Below are 18,249 nucleotides of genomic sequence, written 5' to 3' on the forward strand. Positions count from 1 at the left end.
GGTGTGCTCAGCCTCAGTCTGACAGCTACTTTCCCAGCCCTATGTACTCTTTTTAATGCAGAAGATCCTGAGGACAAATTGTGGCTATTAGTTTGGGCTGTGGTCTTACCTCACTATTCATTATCCATGCCTCTGAGGATAATTCTCCAGGAAGGGGTGGATGCATCTGTTAGGGTGGCTGGCTCAGTGCCAAGCCCAGATGAGGCCATGATGACAGAGATGGCTGCCGCAATGCTTGCCGGCTGACCTCCAGCCAACACAGCCACTTTAAAGCAGCTCTGGCCGACAGATGGACTTTGGGCCCTCGAGGCAATTACCTCACCATGTCTAAGGTCATATCAGGGAAGGGTAGGGGAGTAGTGATTCAAAATGCTGAAATGATAGGAGCTTGTTAGGAGTACAGTATAGCTCACAAAATATTACATTAACCTCCATAGATTGAGACAATCCTTTTCTGGAGTACAGTACTTTGGATATTTATTTCTGACCAATACCAGATTCATCACGCTAACCAAAGTGAAACATCCCATGGGATTGACTTTCCCATCGTAGCTGAACTATATTTCCCAGATCTCCCCTTCTCATTGGCCAGAGCCCTGTCCATCAGTCAGTCAGCTCTCAGGGCCTCCACTGGGTATTGACCCAGCCCAGTGTATAGGCACTGGAGGCGTTCAGAATGTTCCGGTGCAGGAAGAGGCGGGGCTTTGCTGGATCGCTATGGTAATGGAACAGGCGGAAGTGAGCACGCTCCAGCTCCTTCAGTAGGCTGAACCAATAGCGCACCACAGATGGGTCGTCCCCGCCCACCTCGAAGCCCGCCCAGTGGAGGTGGATTTCTAGTAGTAGCTGACCCACAGAGCTCAGAACCCCTTCTAGAACCAGGTTCTCTAGAATCTTCCACTCCGCACTCTCCATGTCTGCCTTCAGAACATCCACCTGGAACAGAGAGGGAGAGAGACTCAACAATGATAATATCTCGCAGTAGGGAGAGACATAAGATGGAGAGAGGGGAAAAGGCCTTTTGATGGAGGTGAGGGAGAGTCAGTGCAAAGAGGGAGAGAGAAGGTCGGTTGAAGGACAAGTAGAAGAAAGGATGTGTCTGAGTAGAGGAGGAGGGAGGATATGCCGGGGGAGAGGTTGAATGTGGTATAAGGTCTGTGAAGAGGAGAAAGAGAAGTCCATTAACATTAATGTTAATAATGGCCTCAGGATATGATCTTACTGAGTCATCATATGCATGGGCTACTTTCAATGCACATACTGTATATTAGGCCTTGGGCTGCCATTTAAAGGTCTAATGCAGCTGTTTTTATCTTAATATTAAATAACTTCTGTGTGATTTTTATTTCTCAATTAAAATGTTCAAAAATAAACCAAAATAGCTTCTTAGCAGAGCATTTTCTCAAGCAATATTTTTATAGGACTGTCAGGAAGTGGTTTTGAGTGGGGAGCGAAAAAGTGAAAATGATATGTTATTGGCAGAGAGGTTTGGAACTTTCTTTCTTATTGGTCTGTATGGTGATGTCACCATGGAAGGCCAAAACTCCCACCAAAAGAAGCTGACATTTCAGGTCATTCATTAGCAATTACACTAAAATGGCATTGTCTTAATTTCACAGTATTATTCCAACCTCATAGTGTGGAAATACTGTATATATAAAACACAGGAAATCATGTTTTGGACTGTACTGGGCCTTTAAATGTGCTTTAATGTTTCATGTCAACTCCTTGAACCCATACTGTTTCACAGCCTTATTAATGAAAGAGCTTTTCTTTGCTTTTGACATTTTATTTCACCAATTTATTCTCTCCTCTGTAACTTACTACCCTCTCATTGGCAGATTGCCTCATGGCCTCACCATTGGCAAATTCCAATGCTGCCAATAATATTTGTCAATAGTTGACCCAAACTTTCCACAAACCAATCATATTTATCTTCCAGCACATTAGTGTTAAAGTTAATTCAAGTGTTGAGTATCTAACCTGTCGAACAGAAAAACACTTCTTCAATGGCTAGAGTAAAATAACAACTTTAGCTGGCTGGCTCTCTGACAGCCCATATCCAATATCCCATAGCCACTCCATTCCTCTAAACAAAGGGCTAGCAAGACTTTACACAACCTTTATATGTCTTTAGTGACTGCAGAAATCCCTTTTCTCCCCACATTCCAAGCCTTCCTAAAAGCAGCGCTCCCCCAGATATAGAACTAGTCAAAATTAAGTGCTTTCTGTCTCTGGGTCTCCCAATGGATACGATCCCTCCCCTTGGCAATATAATGTTTCTGATTGGACAGACATGTCATAAAATGGGAACTGTCCTAACCAACAGTAATGTTATGACCCATGACCCCCAGGCTATGAAGGTCTTACAAATCCCAGAATGGTTCTGTTCAATATATACTTTTCTCAGGGTGTGTATTGAATGGGCTACTTTCAATAACTTCATTCTATTTGACAGTTTTCTTCTCCCTGATGTGTCATCAGCTGGCATGCAAGGCAAATCCCAAGGACTTCACAACATATCCCTCTCGATGTCCCCTAAGCCCACACCGCCTGAAGCTCATCTGCCCTTCGCTTCCCTAGTATGAGAAATTGTGAGCCCTCGAAAAGCTGCAGTCTTGCGTGAGCATCTCCATATGGCCCCACACATCTCTGAAGAGATTTCCGATCACCGCAGTGTGTGTGTGTGGTGTGTGTGTGAGAGAGAGGAATAGAGATATGCAGACAGAAACTACTTTGACAGGGAGGATTGGAAGTAGGGCAATAACTGATGGATTTGGGGAGGGAGGGTAGGTGGGTGCATGGTGATTTGGCCTGAATTGTGGTCTACTGAGGAGGTTCAGTGAGGCCGATGGGTGTTGGAGCTTTTATTTAGTTGTTTAGTGAGGCTATGCCTCAGTCTCCCCTTCTCCCAAGGTCAGCAGTAGCCTTGTCTTGTTCCTAGTGTTGTGTCTTAAACACTGTAGTCTTAAAGCATTGCTATAAAGCAACTAGAAAATATGTCTACCATCGCCTTTTACTTTTGGGCCACACACTCAGCCCAGACTTCTAGTTGTGAAGTCACACTCAGCCAGACCTTTAATTGTGAAGTCACACTCCGCCAAACCTTTAATTGTGAAGTCTCCGTCAGCGCAGACCTTTAGTTGTGAAATCACACTCAGCCAGACCTTTAATTGTGAAGTCTCTCTCAGCGCAGACCTTTAGTTGTGAAGTCTCTGTCAGCCCAGACCTTTAGTTGTGAAGTCTCTCTCAGCCCAGACCTTTAGTTGTGAAGTTTCTCTCAGCCCAGACCTTTAGTTGTGAGGTTTCTCTCAGCCCAGACCTTTAGTTGTGAAATTTCTCTCAGCCAAGACCTTCAGTTGTGAAGTGTCTCTCAGCCAAGACCTTCAGTTGTGAAGTCTCTCTCAGCCCAGACCTTTAGTTGTGAAATTTCTCTCAGCCAAGACCTTTAGTTGTGAAGTTTCTCTCAGCCCAGACCTTTAATTGTGAAGTCACACTCCGCCAAACCTTTAATTGTGAAGTCTCCGTCAGCGCAGACCTTTAGTTGTGAAATCACACTCAGCCAGACCTTTAATTGTGAAGTCTCTCTCAGCGCAGACCTTTAGTTGTGAAGTCTCTGTCAGCCCAGACCTTTAGTTGTGAAGTCTCTCTCAGCCCAGACCTTTAGTTGTGAAGTTTCTCTCAGCCCAGACCTTTAGTTGTGAGGTTTCTCTCAGCCCAGACCTTTAGTTGTGAAATTTCTCTCAGCCAAGACCTTCAGTTGTGAAGTGTCTCTCAGCCAAGACCTTCAGTTGTGAAGTCTCTGTCAGCCCAGACCTTTAGTTGTGAAGTCTCTCTCAGCCCAGACCTTTAGTTGTGAAGTTTCTCTCAGCCCAGACCTTTAGTTGTGAAGTTTCTCTCAGCCCAGACCTTTAGTTGTGAAGTTTCTCTCAGCCCAGACCTTTAGTTGTGAAGTTTCTCTCAGCCCAGACCTTTAGTTGTGATGTGTCTCTCATTCCAGACCTTTAGTTGTGAAGTCTCTCTCAGCCCAGACCTTTAGTTGTAAAGTGTCTCTCAGCCCAGACTTTTAGTTGTGAAGTATCTGTCAGGCAGTAAAGTAATTGTGGTCCCTTGGGCTCAACAGGGAGGAGGTCAGAATCACTCCATCTTTCTAATGAGGGAAAACAGAGAGCATGTTCACTGTTCACAGCCTGCTGGCTCAACGTGTGTGTGTTTACCTAACCCCTAATGGTTTAAGCCGATAAATGCACAGCCACCTACACACTATTTTTAACCACCGCCAAGGTAATGTCCTCAACAGAATCACTGAGAACCCAGATACCCTGTTATCTCTTTGTGATAAGAGAGAAACTTTACATCCCAGTCAGAGAGACACTGCAGACAATATTCAATGAGTTGAGTCGGCCTTCTGCTGGAATGAAATCCATTCAGCCATCAAACAGAAGCAGATTAGGGATAAAACGATTTGTTTTTATGAATTCATTTCTAAACGCTTTTGAGGAAAGCTGATCGTTTGGTGTGAACAAACAAGTTAGCTGACCTCTGATGAACCTTTATAAATGGAAACTGACACTTGAGTCTAACTAATAGGCCCATAATTATTTCTTTCAGCGGCTAATTGCAGTTTTTGCAGAACTTAGTGGCGTCCTTCATAGCCCAAAATACCAGCAAGTTCATCAACAGGCTCGAACCTCTTGGCATAACGGTTTAAAGCTGTTTGGCTGATTAACACAAGATAACAAGTTTGAGCCCAAATATGTCACAATGCTTACATGTGTTTATGACAATTTTGATACAACACAGTACACAGGTAAGCTGGGCTACAGGGATGTTTTTTCTGCCTGTGTGACTCTATGATTGTATCAAGCAGAGATGAAGTATTTTGTGTTCTTTAATTAGTGGATGAGAGGCAGGGGAAACATATCTGAAACAGGCCTCTCCAGAGACCATCGTAATGAGCAGACATTTCATTACACTTCAATGAGATCAGGAGAGAGAGAGAGGTTCTGTTTAGACTCTCACAGCCTCCCCTAACAACTGGTCCAGGGTCTGTTCTGTTTCCAAACTGATGTGAGACACCTGCATGATAACACTAACCCTAACCATGGTGAGGAAAGGCTTGTATTGTGGAGGAGTGGAAGCCATGTTGGAAGCTGTGTGTCCCTCTTGTGACAGTGTGGATGTGAGACATTAAGAAGTGAGTGACCTGATTGTCAGAAAGAGTGTCTCTGACTGTTGTTCTATTGTGCATTAGGAGAAAGCAAATCAATTTGCATGAGATCTGAAGGACTGTTGAATTGGTGTGTTCATCCCCATGGAGACAGCCTCTGATGGTGACCAGAGCGGGTATGACTCATTTATGAGCTGTGTAATCACCGATAAGGAACACAAACTAATGCATATTTTGACCTTTAGAAGCGACTCATCAGTTCTCCGTGCTATTGTTCTGTCACAAAGCCAGAGAGAAGAAAGACAATCCGTTGTTTCTGTAGCTGTGTACTCACATTAAAAAAACACAGTATGGAGATGTGTGTGTTGCTTTGCATCTAAAGCAGGTACAGGGATGGGGTCTGTCCTTTATCTGTCACACACACAGACACATACGAACACGCACCCACACGTCTTAATTATTTCTCACACACTAATTTGTATGGTATAGTGAGCTTTGTTTCTGGTTCCAAAAGAGGAATTGATGGCTGACGCCTCTAAGCATGGACTTGCTAATGGTAGGCGCCGGTGCGTGGCTTGTTGGCATTCTGCTCAAGAGCCTGATTTAAATTTGCACTGATTAAACTGTTGCTCATGCTAAAAAGGAGAGAAAAAACAGAGTGATGAATTAGACTGAGGTACCCTGCCTTCTGGAACATGCAGTGAGAGGTTAGAATTCACAAAACGAGAGCAGCACAAATAAATGAAGTCAGATGAATTCTGTTGAGGTAGATTGATTATCTGTGTGGGAGTATCAACCCAAACCTCCTTTTTACAGCACTGATCTCACATCAACTGTAAACTCCTTTCCACTATACAACTTCCACAAACTTCTATTATCACCGTCTTCAAGTCCTCATCAAAGACTAACTCCTTCCACAGGATGTATAGCTGGGATCTCGCCCGAATATTTTTTATTAAATAATAAAACATTTTTTTACCCCTTTTCTCCCCAATTTTGTGGTATCCAATTGGTAGTTAGTCTTGTCCCATCACTGAAACTCCCATACAGACTCGGGAGAGGAGAAGGTCGAGAGCAGTGTGACCTCCGAAACACAACCCAGCTGAGCCACACTGCTTCTTGACACAATGCCCACTTAACCCGGAAGCCAGCGGCACCAATTTGTTGGAGAAAACACCGTACACCTGGCGACCGTGTCAACGTTCATTGGTCCCTGCCCGCCACAGGAGTCTCTAGAGCGGACAAGAACATCCCTGCCAGCCAAACCTCCCTAAACGGGTCGACGCTGGGCCAATTGTGTGCCTCCCCATGGGTCTCCAGGTTGCGGCCAGCTGCGACAGAGCCTGGACTCTAATCAGTATCTCTAGTGGCACAGCTTTTGACCACCGTGCCACTCGGTAGGCCTCGTCTGAATGCTTCTATTCTCACCCGAATGCTATGCATACTTTTGCTGTATTTAGGGAAGGTCCCCCGTTCTACACACGCACCGCTGGCTTGTGTGTGTGTGTGTGTGTGTGTGTGTGTGTGTGTGTGTGTGTGTGTGTGTGTGTGTGTGTGTGTGTGTGTGTGTGTGTGTGTGTGTGTGTGTGTGTGTGTGTGTCGTTGATCTTGTATGCAGATCCATATCTGATGAGGCAGAACACAGAGCCCTGGGGGACTTAATATTCTGAATTCTAATGTTTAAAGGAGGAAAGCCATAACTATAAGTGAGTTTTCTGCCCTCCAGCGCAAGATGAGACATTGGAGGAATGAATGATGAGCAGTAGAGTTTCAGGAGTCAACAAGCCATACTAAAGTTCAACCTCTCAGCTCATAAGGAGAGAACAGATCCATTTTCTTGTAGCCTTTTCTGGTTGAGGTGAGAAAAATAAGTAATTTTGGTTTGTTTTTATGGTGACTTTTGTAGTGACTATTGCATGGGTTGTGTGTATTGTGGTCAAGTATAGGATTTACTGTAATAGACAGGTCCTGTACATTGTGTGCTGGGTGCTGGTAGTGGAGTATGTTGTTACTGTATTATGTACATAGAGTGCAGTCTGTCATTATTGGGATAATTACTCTATACTCCAAAAGATTAGACTGGCAGCTTTAACTTGAGGCTATTTTTAATCTATAATGGGTGAACGGTTTAGAATTTACAGCACTTTTTGTACATAGTCCCCACATTTTAGGGGAGCAAAAGTATTGAGCAAATTCACATATACTGTATGTCTATTAAAGTAGACAAAGGTTAAGTATTTAGTCCGATATTGATAGCACGAAATGACTCTACAAATTTGTTGGATTTATTTTCTGTTTATTTTGTGTTTCAGATTAATTTATGCCCAATAGAAATTAATGGTAAATAATGTATTGTGCCATTTTGGAGTCACTTTTATTGTAAATGAGAATAGAATATGTTTCTGAACACTTCTACATGAATGTGGATGCTACCATGATTACGGATAATCCTGAATGAATCGTGAATAATGTACAAAAAGACAATGAACAAAAAGTGCTGTAATATCTCAATGGTTCACTCAAAATATATGAAAATACACTCAAATGAAAGCAGACAGTCAACACTTTAACCCTATGGCTATCGTTTGAATCCAAACTTTTGAAGTATAGAGACAATTTTTTTTTTAAATGCTTCACTGTCCCAATAAATACGGAGGGCACTGTGTACTCTCTGGGTATAATCCCATACATGAGTTATTCCTTATGTCTGACTCAGGCCACATTGGCCCATTTGTAATCTCCCTTTACCCATAAACCCCTTCTCCTCTCTCTGTGCATTCTGACCTGTCTGTGTCCAAAGTCATTGAGAATGGTGGCCAGTTTCTTGGTGTTGCTGTGCTGTCGTTGGGCGGGGATGGCTGGGTTGGGGTCCCTCCAGTCTACGGAGAGACGATGGAGCCACATGTCTGACTCCTGTAGGTGGGCCTGCCTAAGGCTGGGGTCAAAACAGTGCACCTCACAGCCCGCCCTGGCCAGAGAGCGCTCCACAGTCTTATCCTCCATACCCAACCTATGGTAGAGAGTGAGGGGAGTGAGGAAGAGAGAGAGACCGAGATAAAAGGTTATATACAGCATATTTGATGTATGGTTGAGTGGATGGCTACAGATAGAATTATATATGGCATATCGTATAAGGACTTCTGTTTGTACATCTGATGGAGCTGAAAAGTATTGCTCACTTCAGCAGCTCAATTAATAATTCAGAGGAAGGCTGAAAGTATGGGAGGATATGAGCAGAAACATATTTGATTTCTTCTTGATTGTTTTCAAGACTGACAAAGGCTTGTTTTGCCCCTCCCTCTCTTCCAACTGGGCACAAACATCAATTCAATGTCCATTCCACATTGGTTCAATGTAATTTCATTGAAATGCCTTGGAAACAACGTTGATTCAACTGGTGTGTGTCAAATCAAATTTTATTTGTCAGGTGCTTTGTGCTTTGAAAAATAAATTGGTGTAGACTAACAATGAAATACTTACTTACTGGCCCTTCCCAACAATGCAGAGAGAAAGAAAATAGAGAAACAATATAAAACTAATGACACGTAATAATACAAGCAATAATAAACACACAATAAGTAACGTTAACTTGGCTATGACTTGGGTGGCTGGAGTCTTTGAAAAGGTTTAGGGCCTTCCTCTGACACCGCCTGGTATAGAGGTCCTGGATGGCAGGGAGCTCGGCCCGGGCGATGCACTGGGCAGTACACACTACCCTCTGTAGCGCCTTGCAGTCGGATGCCAAGCAGTCCCCATACCAAGCGGTGATGCAGACAGTCAATATGCTCTCAATGGTGCAGCTGTAGAATTATTTGAGTATTTGAGGCCCCATGCCAAATCTTTTCAGCCTCCTGAGGGGGAAGAGGTGTTGTCGTGGCCTCTTCACGATTGTGTTGGTGTGTGTGGAGCATGACAGATCCTTAGTGATGTGGACACCAAGGAACTTGAAGCTCTTGATTAGCTCCACTACAGACCTGTCGACGTGCATGGGGGTGTGCTTGGTCCTCTGTTTCCAGTTGTCCACGATCAGCTCCTTTATCTTGCAGACGTTGAAGAAGAGGTTGTTGTCCTAGCACCACACTGCCAGGTCTCTGACCCCCTCCCTTTATGCTGTCTCATTGTCATCAGTGATCAGGCCTATCACCGTCAGCAAACTTAATGATGGTGTTGGAGTCATGCGTGGCCACGCAGTCATGGGTGAACAGGGAGTACACACATGCACATCCCATCAGGAAGTTCAGGATCCAGTTGCAGAGGCTGGTGTTCAGTCCCAAGGTCCTGAGCTTAGTGATGAGCTTGGAGGGCACTATAATGTTGAACGTGGAGCTGTAGTCAATGAACAGCATTCTCACATAGGTGTTCCTTTGTCCAGGTGGGAAAGAGAAGTGTGGAGTGCAATGGAGATTGCATCATCTATGGATCTGTTGGAGTGGTATGCGAATTGGAGTGGGTCCAGGGTGTCTGGGATGATGGTGTTGATGTGAGCCATGACCAGCCTTTCAAAGCATTTCATGGCTACAGAAGTGCGTGCTTGGTGTTCTTGGGTACAGGGACTATGGTGGTCTGCTTGAAACATGTAGGTACTACAGACTGAGTCAGGGAGAGGTTGAAAATGTCAGTGAAGACACTTGCCAGTTGGTCAGCGCATACCGGAGTATGCGTTCTGATAATCCATCTGGCCCAGCGGCCTTGTGAATGTTAACCTGTTTAAGGTCTTACATTGGCTACGGAGAGCGTGATCACACAGTCGTCCGGGATAGCTGGTGCTCTCATGCATGGTTCAATGTTGCTTGCCTCAAAGTGAGCATAGAAAGCATTTACCTTGTCTGGTTCACTCTAAGGAAAAATTATGCCAAAATAGTTATTTGTGGAGGGATAGGGTTCTACCAAGAACCCTTTTGCTCAGAAGAACCCTTTTTGGAAGACAAGGGTTCTTTGTAAGGCAAATGGTTTTATCTAGAACCTTTAACATCCTAAGAACCGTTTTTGGAAGAAAGGGTTCCTTGTTGATTCTTTGGAAGGAAATAAGGGTTCTTCACAGAACCATATATAATATTTCCCAGCATGTTTTATTGCAGGGAGATTTTCAGAATTGTTTGTTTTACTTTAATATCTGTGTTTTTGCATTTACATTGATTGGTTAATAACTGTAATGCTATACAAAGACAAATAACACACTTTTCTAAACTAATCCAATCTGTTGGATTTATTGCAACCGTTACTGAGATGGTTGTTCCAGTTTAGATGATTGAGGTCGTCTCAGTATTCAATTTCCACTACCCTGGCAGTCATTCTGAATGGAAGTTGCGGGTGATTAACAATTCCTCTTTTGGATATCCTGGCTGGAACTCAGGGTGGATTCCAATAGGAATTGCCCATCACTTTGCAAACCAGCATAATGGGACTTGCAGGCCTGATGTGGCTTGTAACCAGGAGATAACTAGGCCATCAAATAAAGGCATTATGATATATGTAATATATTGTCATAAATAATACAATTTTAAAGGCTAATAAGGCTGGTGGAACGTTCATAGAGGGTTCTAGGAAGAACCGTTAGATTATAAAATGGTTCTTGGTAGAACCCTTCAGAGTGTTCTAGGCAGAACCCTTCATAGAGGGTTCCAGGTAGAACAATATACAGGGGGTTCTTTGAAGAACCCTACATAGAGGGTTCTCTTTCTCTCCCCCCTGCCTCTATCTCCATCTCCCTGTCTGTGTATCTGAGCGTGTTGTTCATGATGTGGCTCGCTGTATCTCTGTACAGTAATTGTGGCTCAGGGAGTATCTCTCAAAGCTAATTTCTCATGGATGAGCTACTCTGGTCCCCCGTAGACAATCATGCGTTTAGGAGGGGGATGCAGGGATGAGATGAGAGAGGTAAAGGCAGGGAGGGAAATGCTGCCTTCAGACATCTCTGTTACTCTCTCTGCTAAATGATTCAGTTAACACAACCACTAATGGTATCATAGCTGGCCCTACCAGAAGAATGGCTTGTTCTTCGCTATCGTTTTAGTCAAAAGATACTTCAGATGACAGGGCTTGCTGTTTTGATGAGAGGATGGGGAAAGACCAAGTACCTTCATGGTGACTGTGTGCGTCCCAAATGGCTCCCTATTCCCTTTTTATATATAATCATCTATATTTTTTAAAACTTTATTTAACTCAGCAAGTCAGTTAAGAACAAATTCTTATTTTCAATGATGGCCTAGGAACAGTGGGTTAACTGCCTTGTTCAGGGGCACAACGACAGGTTAAGGTCCCTCAGGGCAATGGTCAAAAGTAGTGCACCATACAGAGAATAGGGTGCCATTTGTGATGCAACCCATGTCTGTCTGTCTGCTTTCCTGGAGTACATGTCTGATAGAAGAGGGTGGTAATCACACAGTGTCTGCAGGTAGTTATCCTCTGTCCCACAAGACTGTGTGGTGAAAGCGGGGAAAGACAGAACCGCTGCTGTCAGAGCGAACAGTTCTTCAAACATGGGGATTATAGCGGATTCCCTGTTGACCGTGGTGTCATGACAACAACAAAGGTGTGTGTGTGTGTGTGTGTGTGTGTGTGTGTGTGTGTGTGTGTGTGTGTGTGTGTGTGTGTGTGTGTGTGTGTGTGTGTGTGTGTGTGTGTGTGTGTGTGTGTGTGTGTGTGTGTGTGTGTGTGTGTGTGTGTGTGTGTGTGTGTGTGTGTGTGTGTGTGTGTGTGTGTGTGCTCAGTTGGTAGAGCATGGCGCTTGTAACGCCAGGGTAGTGGGTTCGATTCCCGGGACCACCCATACGTAGAATGTATGCACACATGACTGTAAGTCGCTTTGGATAAAAGCGTCAGCTAAATGGCATATATATTATTATTATTATTATTGTGTGTGTGTGTCGGGGTTGACACAAGGGTGGACTATGGTCATTTTAGCTTTATCAACACCATCACTGCTTCTAATGATCCCTGATCCCATGTATGATCACATATTCTGGGTAATAAGTGATCCTCTATCCATCTCTCACTCTCTTATCCCCCTTCTCTCTCTGCCCCTCTCTCTCTCCATCTACCATACATATCTCCTCCAACCTGTTAAACCATATCCACTATCCAGTTACAAGGAGCACAAATGTGATGGTGAGTGAGGTCTCTGAAAGTCAAAGAAGAACACTTCTTCCTTTCTGCACTACTTAAGATATGGAGACTATGAGACTGAAGATGAGGGCTATGGAACTGGGGATGAAGGCTATGGGACTGGGGATGAAGGCTATGGGACTGGGGATGAGGGCTATGGAACTGGGGATGAAGGCTATGGGACTGGGGATGAAGGCTATGGGACTGGGGATGAGGACCATGGGACTGGGGATGAGGGCTATGGAATTGGGGATGAGGACTATGGGACTGGGGATGAGGACTATGGGACTGGGGATGAAGGCTATGGGACTGGGGATGAGGACTATGGGACTGGGGATGAAGGCTATGGGACTGGGGATGAGGACTATGGGACTGGGGATGAGGGCTATGGGACTGGGGACTGCATTAGGGGAATTTATGAGTGACTCCATTAACACACAGCAGTTCTGCTCTGTGTGCGACACCTCCAGGGCAGGAATAGAGGGAGAGAAAAGGAGAGGGAGAAACAGAAAGAGAGTGAAAGACAGACAGAAAACTAGAGTGGTGGGAGGGAGGAAAGGGATGGATAGAATGAGAAAAAGGAAGTAGAGATGGGGGTAAAGTATGGGTCCTTGGTATTTCATGTGTGAAATCACACCATGGTCCCCATGCGATGCGCCAGGCCAATGAAAGAACATCTGCTCATCCTGCCTGGGCACCGCCACTCACGCCTCATTTAACAGCATGCACGTAGCGCACGCACAGACACAATATTATATTTTACATTTGTGTTTTACAGATCTTAATTTGAGCAGTGGAGTGTAGTGTTGGGTGGGGTGGGGGTTTTATTAGGTAAAGAAGGACACAATTTTCCTGGAGATAAAATACCAGACATTCCTGGCTACAGCATGACAACCAACTATCTACAGACGTGTGTGTGTGTGTGTGTGTGTGTGTGTGTGTGTGTGTGTGTGTGTGTGTGTGTGTGTGTGTGTGTGTGTGTGTGTGTGTGTGTGTGTGTGTGTGTGTGTGTGTGTGTGTGTGTGTGTGTGTGTGTGTGTGTGTGTGTGTGTGTGATAGATAGATAGATAGATAGATAGAGACACAGACACAGACACAGACAGAGAAGGAAAGATAGAAATCTAGGCCACGGATAGGGGACAGGAAAGAGAGAAATCTAGGCCACGGACAGGGGACAGGAAAGAGAGAAATCTAGGCCACGGACAGGGGACAGGAAAGAGAGAAATCGAGGCCACGGACAGGGGACAGGAAAGAGAGAAATCTAGGCCACGGACAGGGGACAGGAAAGAGAGAAATCTAGGCCACGGACAGGGGACAGGAAAGAGAGAAATCTAGGCCACGGACAGGGGACAGGAAAGAGGGAGAGATACTCAGGGGTATAACTTCTAATGTCATTTTAATGACCTCTCCTGAAATATTTCTTTTCAGAACACGACCCTGATTGATTTACTGTTGCAGGTATTTATTACCTGCAGTTTCCTCTGCTGATGGGGGCTGTTTGTTATTATTGTATTCGTCAGAACTTGGTTGGAGGAGCTTAGATATGATCCTGGCTCGTCTTCAGATGATAATATACAGTATATAAACAAAGGTATGTGGACACCCATTCAAATTAGTGGATTCGGCAATTTCAGCCATAACCTGACTGGTGTATAAAATCAAGCACACAGCCGTGCAATCACCATAGACAAACATTGGCAGTATAATGGCCCATAGAGCTCAGTGACTTTCAATGTGGCACCGTCATAGGATACCACCTTTCCAACAAGTCAGTTCATCAAATTTCTGCCTTGCTAGAACTGTCCCGGTCAACTGCCCCAGGCAACAACGGCTCAACCGCGAAGTGGTAGGCCACACAGGCTCACAGAACAGGATCGCCAGGTGCTGTAGCGTGTAAAAATCGCCTGTCCTTGGTTGCAACACTCACTACTATGTTCCAAATTGCCTCTGGAAGCAGCGTCAACACAATAACTGTTTGTCGGGAGCTTCATGAAATGGGTTTCCATGGCCGAGCAGCGGCACCCAAGCCTAAAATCACCAAGTGCAAAGCGTCGGCTGGAGTGGTATAAAGATTGGTGGAGGAGGAATAATTGTCTGGGGTTGTTTTTCATGGTTCGGGCCGTTTAGTTCCAGTGAAGGGAAATCTTAACGTTACAGCATACAATGACATTCTAGACAATTCTGTTCTTCCAACTTTGTGCCAACACTTTGGGGAAGACCCATTCTTGTTTCAGCATGACAATGCCCCGTGCATAAAGGGAGGTCCATACAGAAATAGATTTTTGAGATCAGTGTGGAAGAACTTGACTGGCCTGCAAAGAGCCCTGACCTCAACCCCAATGAACATCTTTGGGATGAATTGGAACGCCGACTGCGAGCCAGGCCTAATCGCCCAACATCAGTGCCCGACTTCACTAATGCTCTTGTGGCTGAATGGAAGTCCCCACAGCAATGTTCCAACATCTAGTGGAAAGCCTTCCCAGAAGAATGGAGGCTGTTATAGCAGTAAAGTGGAGGACCAACTCCATATTAATACCCATGATTTTGGAATGAGATGTTCAATGAGCAGGTGTCCACATACTTGAGTGTACAAAACATGAGGAACATCTGATATTTCCATGACGCAGAATGACCAGGTGAATTATTTTGGTCATGCTCAAAAGGATTGTCATGATTTATGACTTATTTTATGAAGGATGCATGTTGTGTGAGGTCACATATTCAGAACTGTTGAAGATGCACCTGGGTGCATCTTCAAAATGCCCCCTTAGTGAAATTAACCTATTTATATTGTTTCCCTAATCTGTTTCTAATCTCTCTCTCTCTCTCTCTCCTCTCTCTCTCTCTCTCTCTCTCTCTCTCTCTCTCTCTCTCTCTCTCTCTCTCTCTCTCTCTCTCTCTCTCTCTCTCTCTCTCTCTCTCTCTCTCTCTCTCTCTCTCTCCCTCTCTCTCTCTCTCTCTCTCTCTCTCTCTCTCTCTCTCTCTCTCTCTCTCTCTCTCTCTCTCTCTCTCTCTCTCTCTCCCTACAGTTGTGATGTGAGTGATAAGGGAGGTGATATACTCCTGTTGATCGGCTATTACAAGAGTCCATCAAACTAATGTGGCAGACAAAACCAACCCACAGATCATTAGATCAATACAGACAGGTATATATATACACAGTATATGATGTACTTTTATAGCGTACTTTGACATGAGTGGGCATTACTAAAAGTAACATTATGAAAAGTGTCAGTTTTTGACAAAATTATACATTACTTTAGTAGATATGGTACGGACCGGTATTACTTTGGAGCTTTGTCATGTGTGTGTTTGTGCGTGTGTGTGTATATGTGTGTGTATGTATATGTGTGTGTATATGTGTGTGCATTTCACTTGTATCTGTGTGTTCATCAGTCACCAATAACAAATCCGATACGTTTCCCTCCAACCAATTAATGTGACCTTTGACCCTGCTATAAACAGGCAGACAGCCAACAGTGAGGGGTAATCCCTAAAGGTTTACTGCCGCATTCCCACCCCTTTATTCCTGCTCCCGCCCCGCTACCGTCCTCTACCGACCTCAACACTCCTCTACCCTCCTCGACTGTCCTCTACCCTCCTCTAACGTCCTCTACCGTCCTCTACTCTCCTCTATCGTCCTCAACCCTCCTCTACCGTCCTCAACCCTCCTCTACCCTCCTCTACCGTCCTCAACTCTCCTCTACCGTCCTCTACTCTCCTCTACTCTCCTCTACCGTCCTCTGCCCTCCTCTACCGACCTCAACACTCCTCTACCGTCCTCAACCCTCCTCTACCCTCCTCTACCGTCCTCAACCCTCCTCTACCGTCCTCTACTCTCCTCTACCGTCCTCAACCCTCCTCTACCATCCTCTACTCTCCTCTACCGTCCTCTACTCTCCTCCACCGTCCCTCTAACCTCCTCTACTGTCTTCTACGGTCCACTACCCTCCTCTCGTACTCTACCCTCTACTGTCCTCTACGCTCCTCTACCCTCGTCTATGCTCCTGTACCGTCCTCTACCCTCATCTACCCTCCTCTACGTCCTCTACCCTCCTCTAAAGTCCTCTAAAGTCATCTTCCGCCTTCAACCCGCCTTTTATCATCCTCCACTGTCCACTACCCTCCTCTACCGTCCTCTACCGTCCTCTACCGTCCACTGCCCTCCTCTGCCGTCCTCTACCGTCCTCTACCATCCTCTACCGTCCTCTACCGTCCACTACCCTCCTCTGCCGTCCTCTACCGTCCTCTACCGTCCACTACCCTTCTCTACCGTCCTCCACCGTCCACTACAGTCCTCTACCGTCCTCTAACGTCCTCTACCGTCCTCTATCGTCCTCTTCCTCCTCTACCCTCCTCTACTGTCCACTACGCTCCTCTACCCTCCTCTACGTACTCTACCCTCTACTGTCCTCTACGCTCCTCTACCCTCGTCTATGCTCCTGTACCGTCCTCTACCCTCCTCTACCCTCCTCTACGTCCTCTACCCTCCTCTAAAGTCCTCTAAAGTCATCTTCCGCCTTTAACCCGCCTTTTATCATCCTCCACTGTCCACTACCCTCCTCTACCGTCCTCTACCGTCCACTGCCCTCCTCTGCCGTCCTCTGCCGTCCTCTGCCGTCCTCTACCGTCCTCTACCGTCCTCTACCGTCCTCTACCGTCCTCTACCGTCCACTACCCTCCTCTGCCGTCCTCTACCGTCCTCTACCGTCCACTACCCTCCTCTACCCTCCTCTACTGTCCACTACGCTCCTCTACCCTCCTCTACGTACTCTACCCTCTACTGTCCTCTACGCTCCTCTACCCTCGTCTATGCTCCTGTACCGTCCTCTACCCTCCTCTACCCTCCTCTAGATCCTCTACCCTCCTCTACGCTCCTCTACCCTCCTCTACCCTCCTCTAAAGTTCTCTAAAGTCATCTTCCGCCTTCTACCCGCCTTCTACACACCTTCAACCCGCCTTCTACCATCCTCCACCGTCCTCTACCCTCCTCTGCCATCCTCTGCCGTCCTCTGCCGTCTTCTGCCGTCCTCTACCGTCCTCTACCGTCCTCTACCGTCCTCTACCCTCCTCTGCCGTCCTCTAACGTCCTCTACCGTCCTCTACCGTCCCTCTACCGTCCACTACCCTCCTCTGCCGTCCTCTACCGTCCACTACCGTCCTCTACCGTCCTCTACCGTCCACTACCGTCCTCTATCATCCTCTACCGTCCTCTACCGTCCTCTATCGTCCTCTACCGTCCTCTATCGTCCTCTACCGTCCTCTACCGTCCACTACCGTCCTCTACCGTCCTCTACCGTCCTCTACCGTCCTCTACCGTCCTCTACCGTCCACTACCCTCCTCTACCGTCCTCTACCGTCCTCTACCGTCCACTACCCTCCTGCCGTCCTCTACCGTCCTCTACCGTCCTCTGCCGTCCTCTGCCGTCCTCTACCGTCCTCTATCGTCCTCTACCGTCCTCTACCGTCCTCTACCGTCCTCTACAGTCCTCTACCGTCCCTCTACCGTCCTCTACCGTCCTCTACCGTCCTCTACCGTCCACTGCCCTCCTCTGCCGTCCTCTACCGTCCACTACCGTCCTCTACCGTCCTCTACCGTCCTCTACCGTCCACTACCCTCCTCTGACGTCCTCTACCGTCCTCTACCGTCCTCTACCGTCCAATACCGTCCTCTACCGTTCTCTACCGTCCACTACAGTCCTCTACCGTCCTCTACCGTCCTCTACCGTCCACTACCATCCTATACCGTCCTCTACCGTCCATTACCCTCCTCTACCGTCCTCTACCGTCCTCTACCGTCCACTACCCTCCTCTGCCGTCCTCTACCGTCCTCTACCGTCCACTGCCCTCCTCTGCCGTCCTCTACCCTCCTCTACCGTCCTCTACCGTCCACTACCGTCCTCTACCGTCCACTACCGTTCTCTACCGTCCTCTACCGTCCACTACCGTCCACTACCCTCCTCTGCCGTCCTCTG

At 46.3% G+C, this 18,249-nt stretch overlaps 1 protein-coding gene across 2 annotated transcripts in view; it reads right to left on the minus strand.

The window, feature by feature from the left end:
* Positions 1 to 460: 460 nt before the first annotated feature.
* Positions 461 to 18,249, minus strand: part of LOC118371915 (probable methyltransferase-like protein 24) — a 54,145-nt gene continuing 36,356 nt past the window's right edge. For both annotated transcript variants that reach the window (XM_035757574.2, XM_035757573.2), the window contains 2 exons: positions 7,955 to 8,180; positions 461 to 936 (listed from right to left, as the gene is read on the minus strand). In XM_035757574.2, the coding sequence (XP_035613467.1) occupies positions 619 to 936; positions 7,955 to 8,180 (544 nt within the window). In that variant the 3' untranslated portion in view covers positions 461 to 618. The remainder of the gene's footprint in view (positions 937 to 7,954; positions 8,181 to 18,249) is intronic.

Source organism: Oncorhynchus keta, unplaced genomic scaffold (genome assembly GCF_023373465.1).
Source record: "Oncorhynchus keta strain PuntledgeMale-10-30-2019 unplaced genomic scaffold, Oket_V2 Un_contig_24620_pilon_pilon, whole genome shotgun sequence".
Classification (NCBI taxonomy): domain Eukaryota; kingdom Metazoa; phylum Chordata; class Actinopteri; order Salmoniformes; family Salmonidae; genus Oncorhynchus; species Oncorhynchus keta.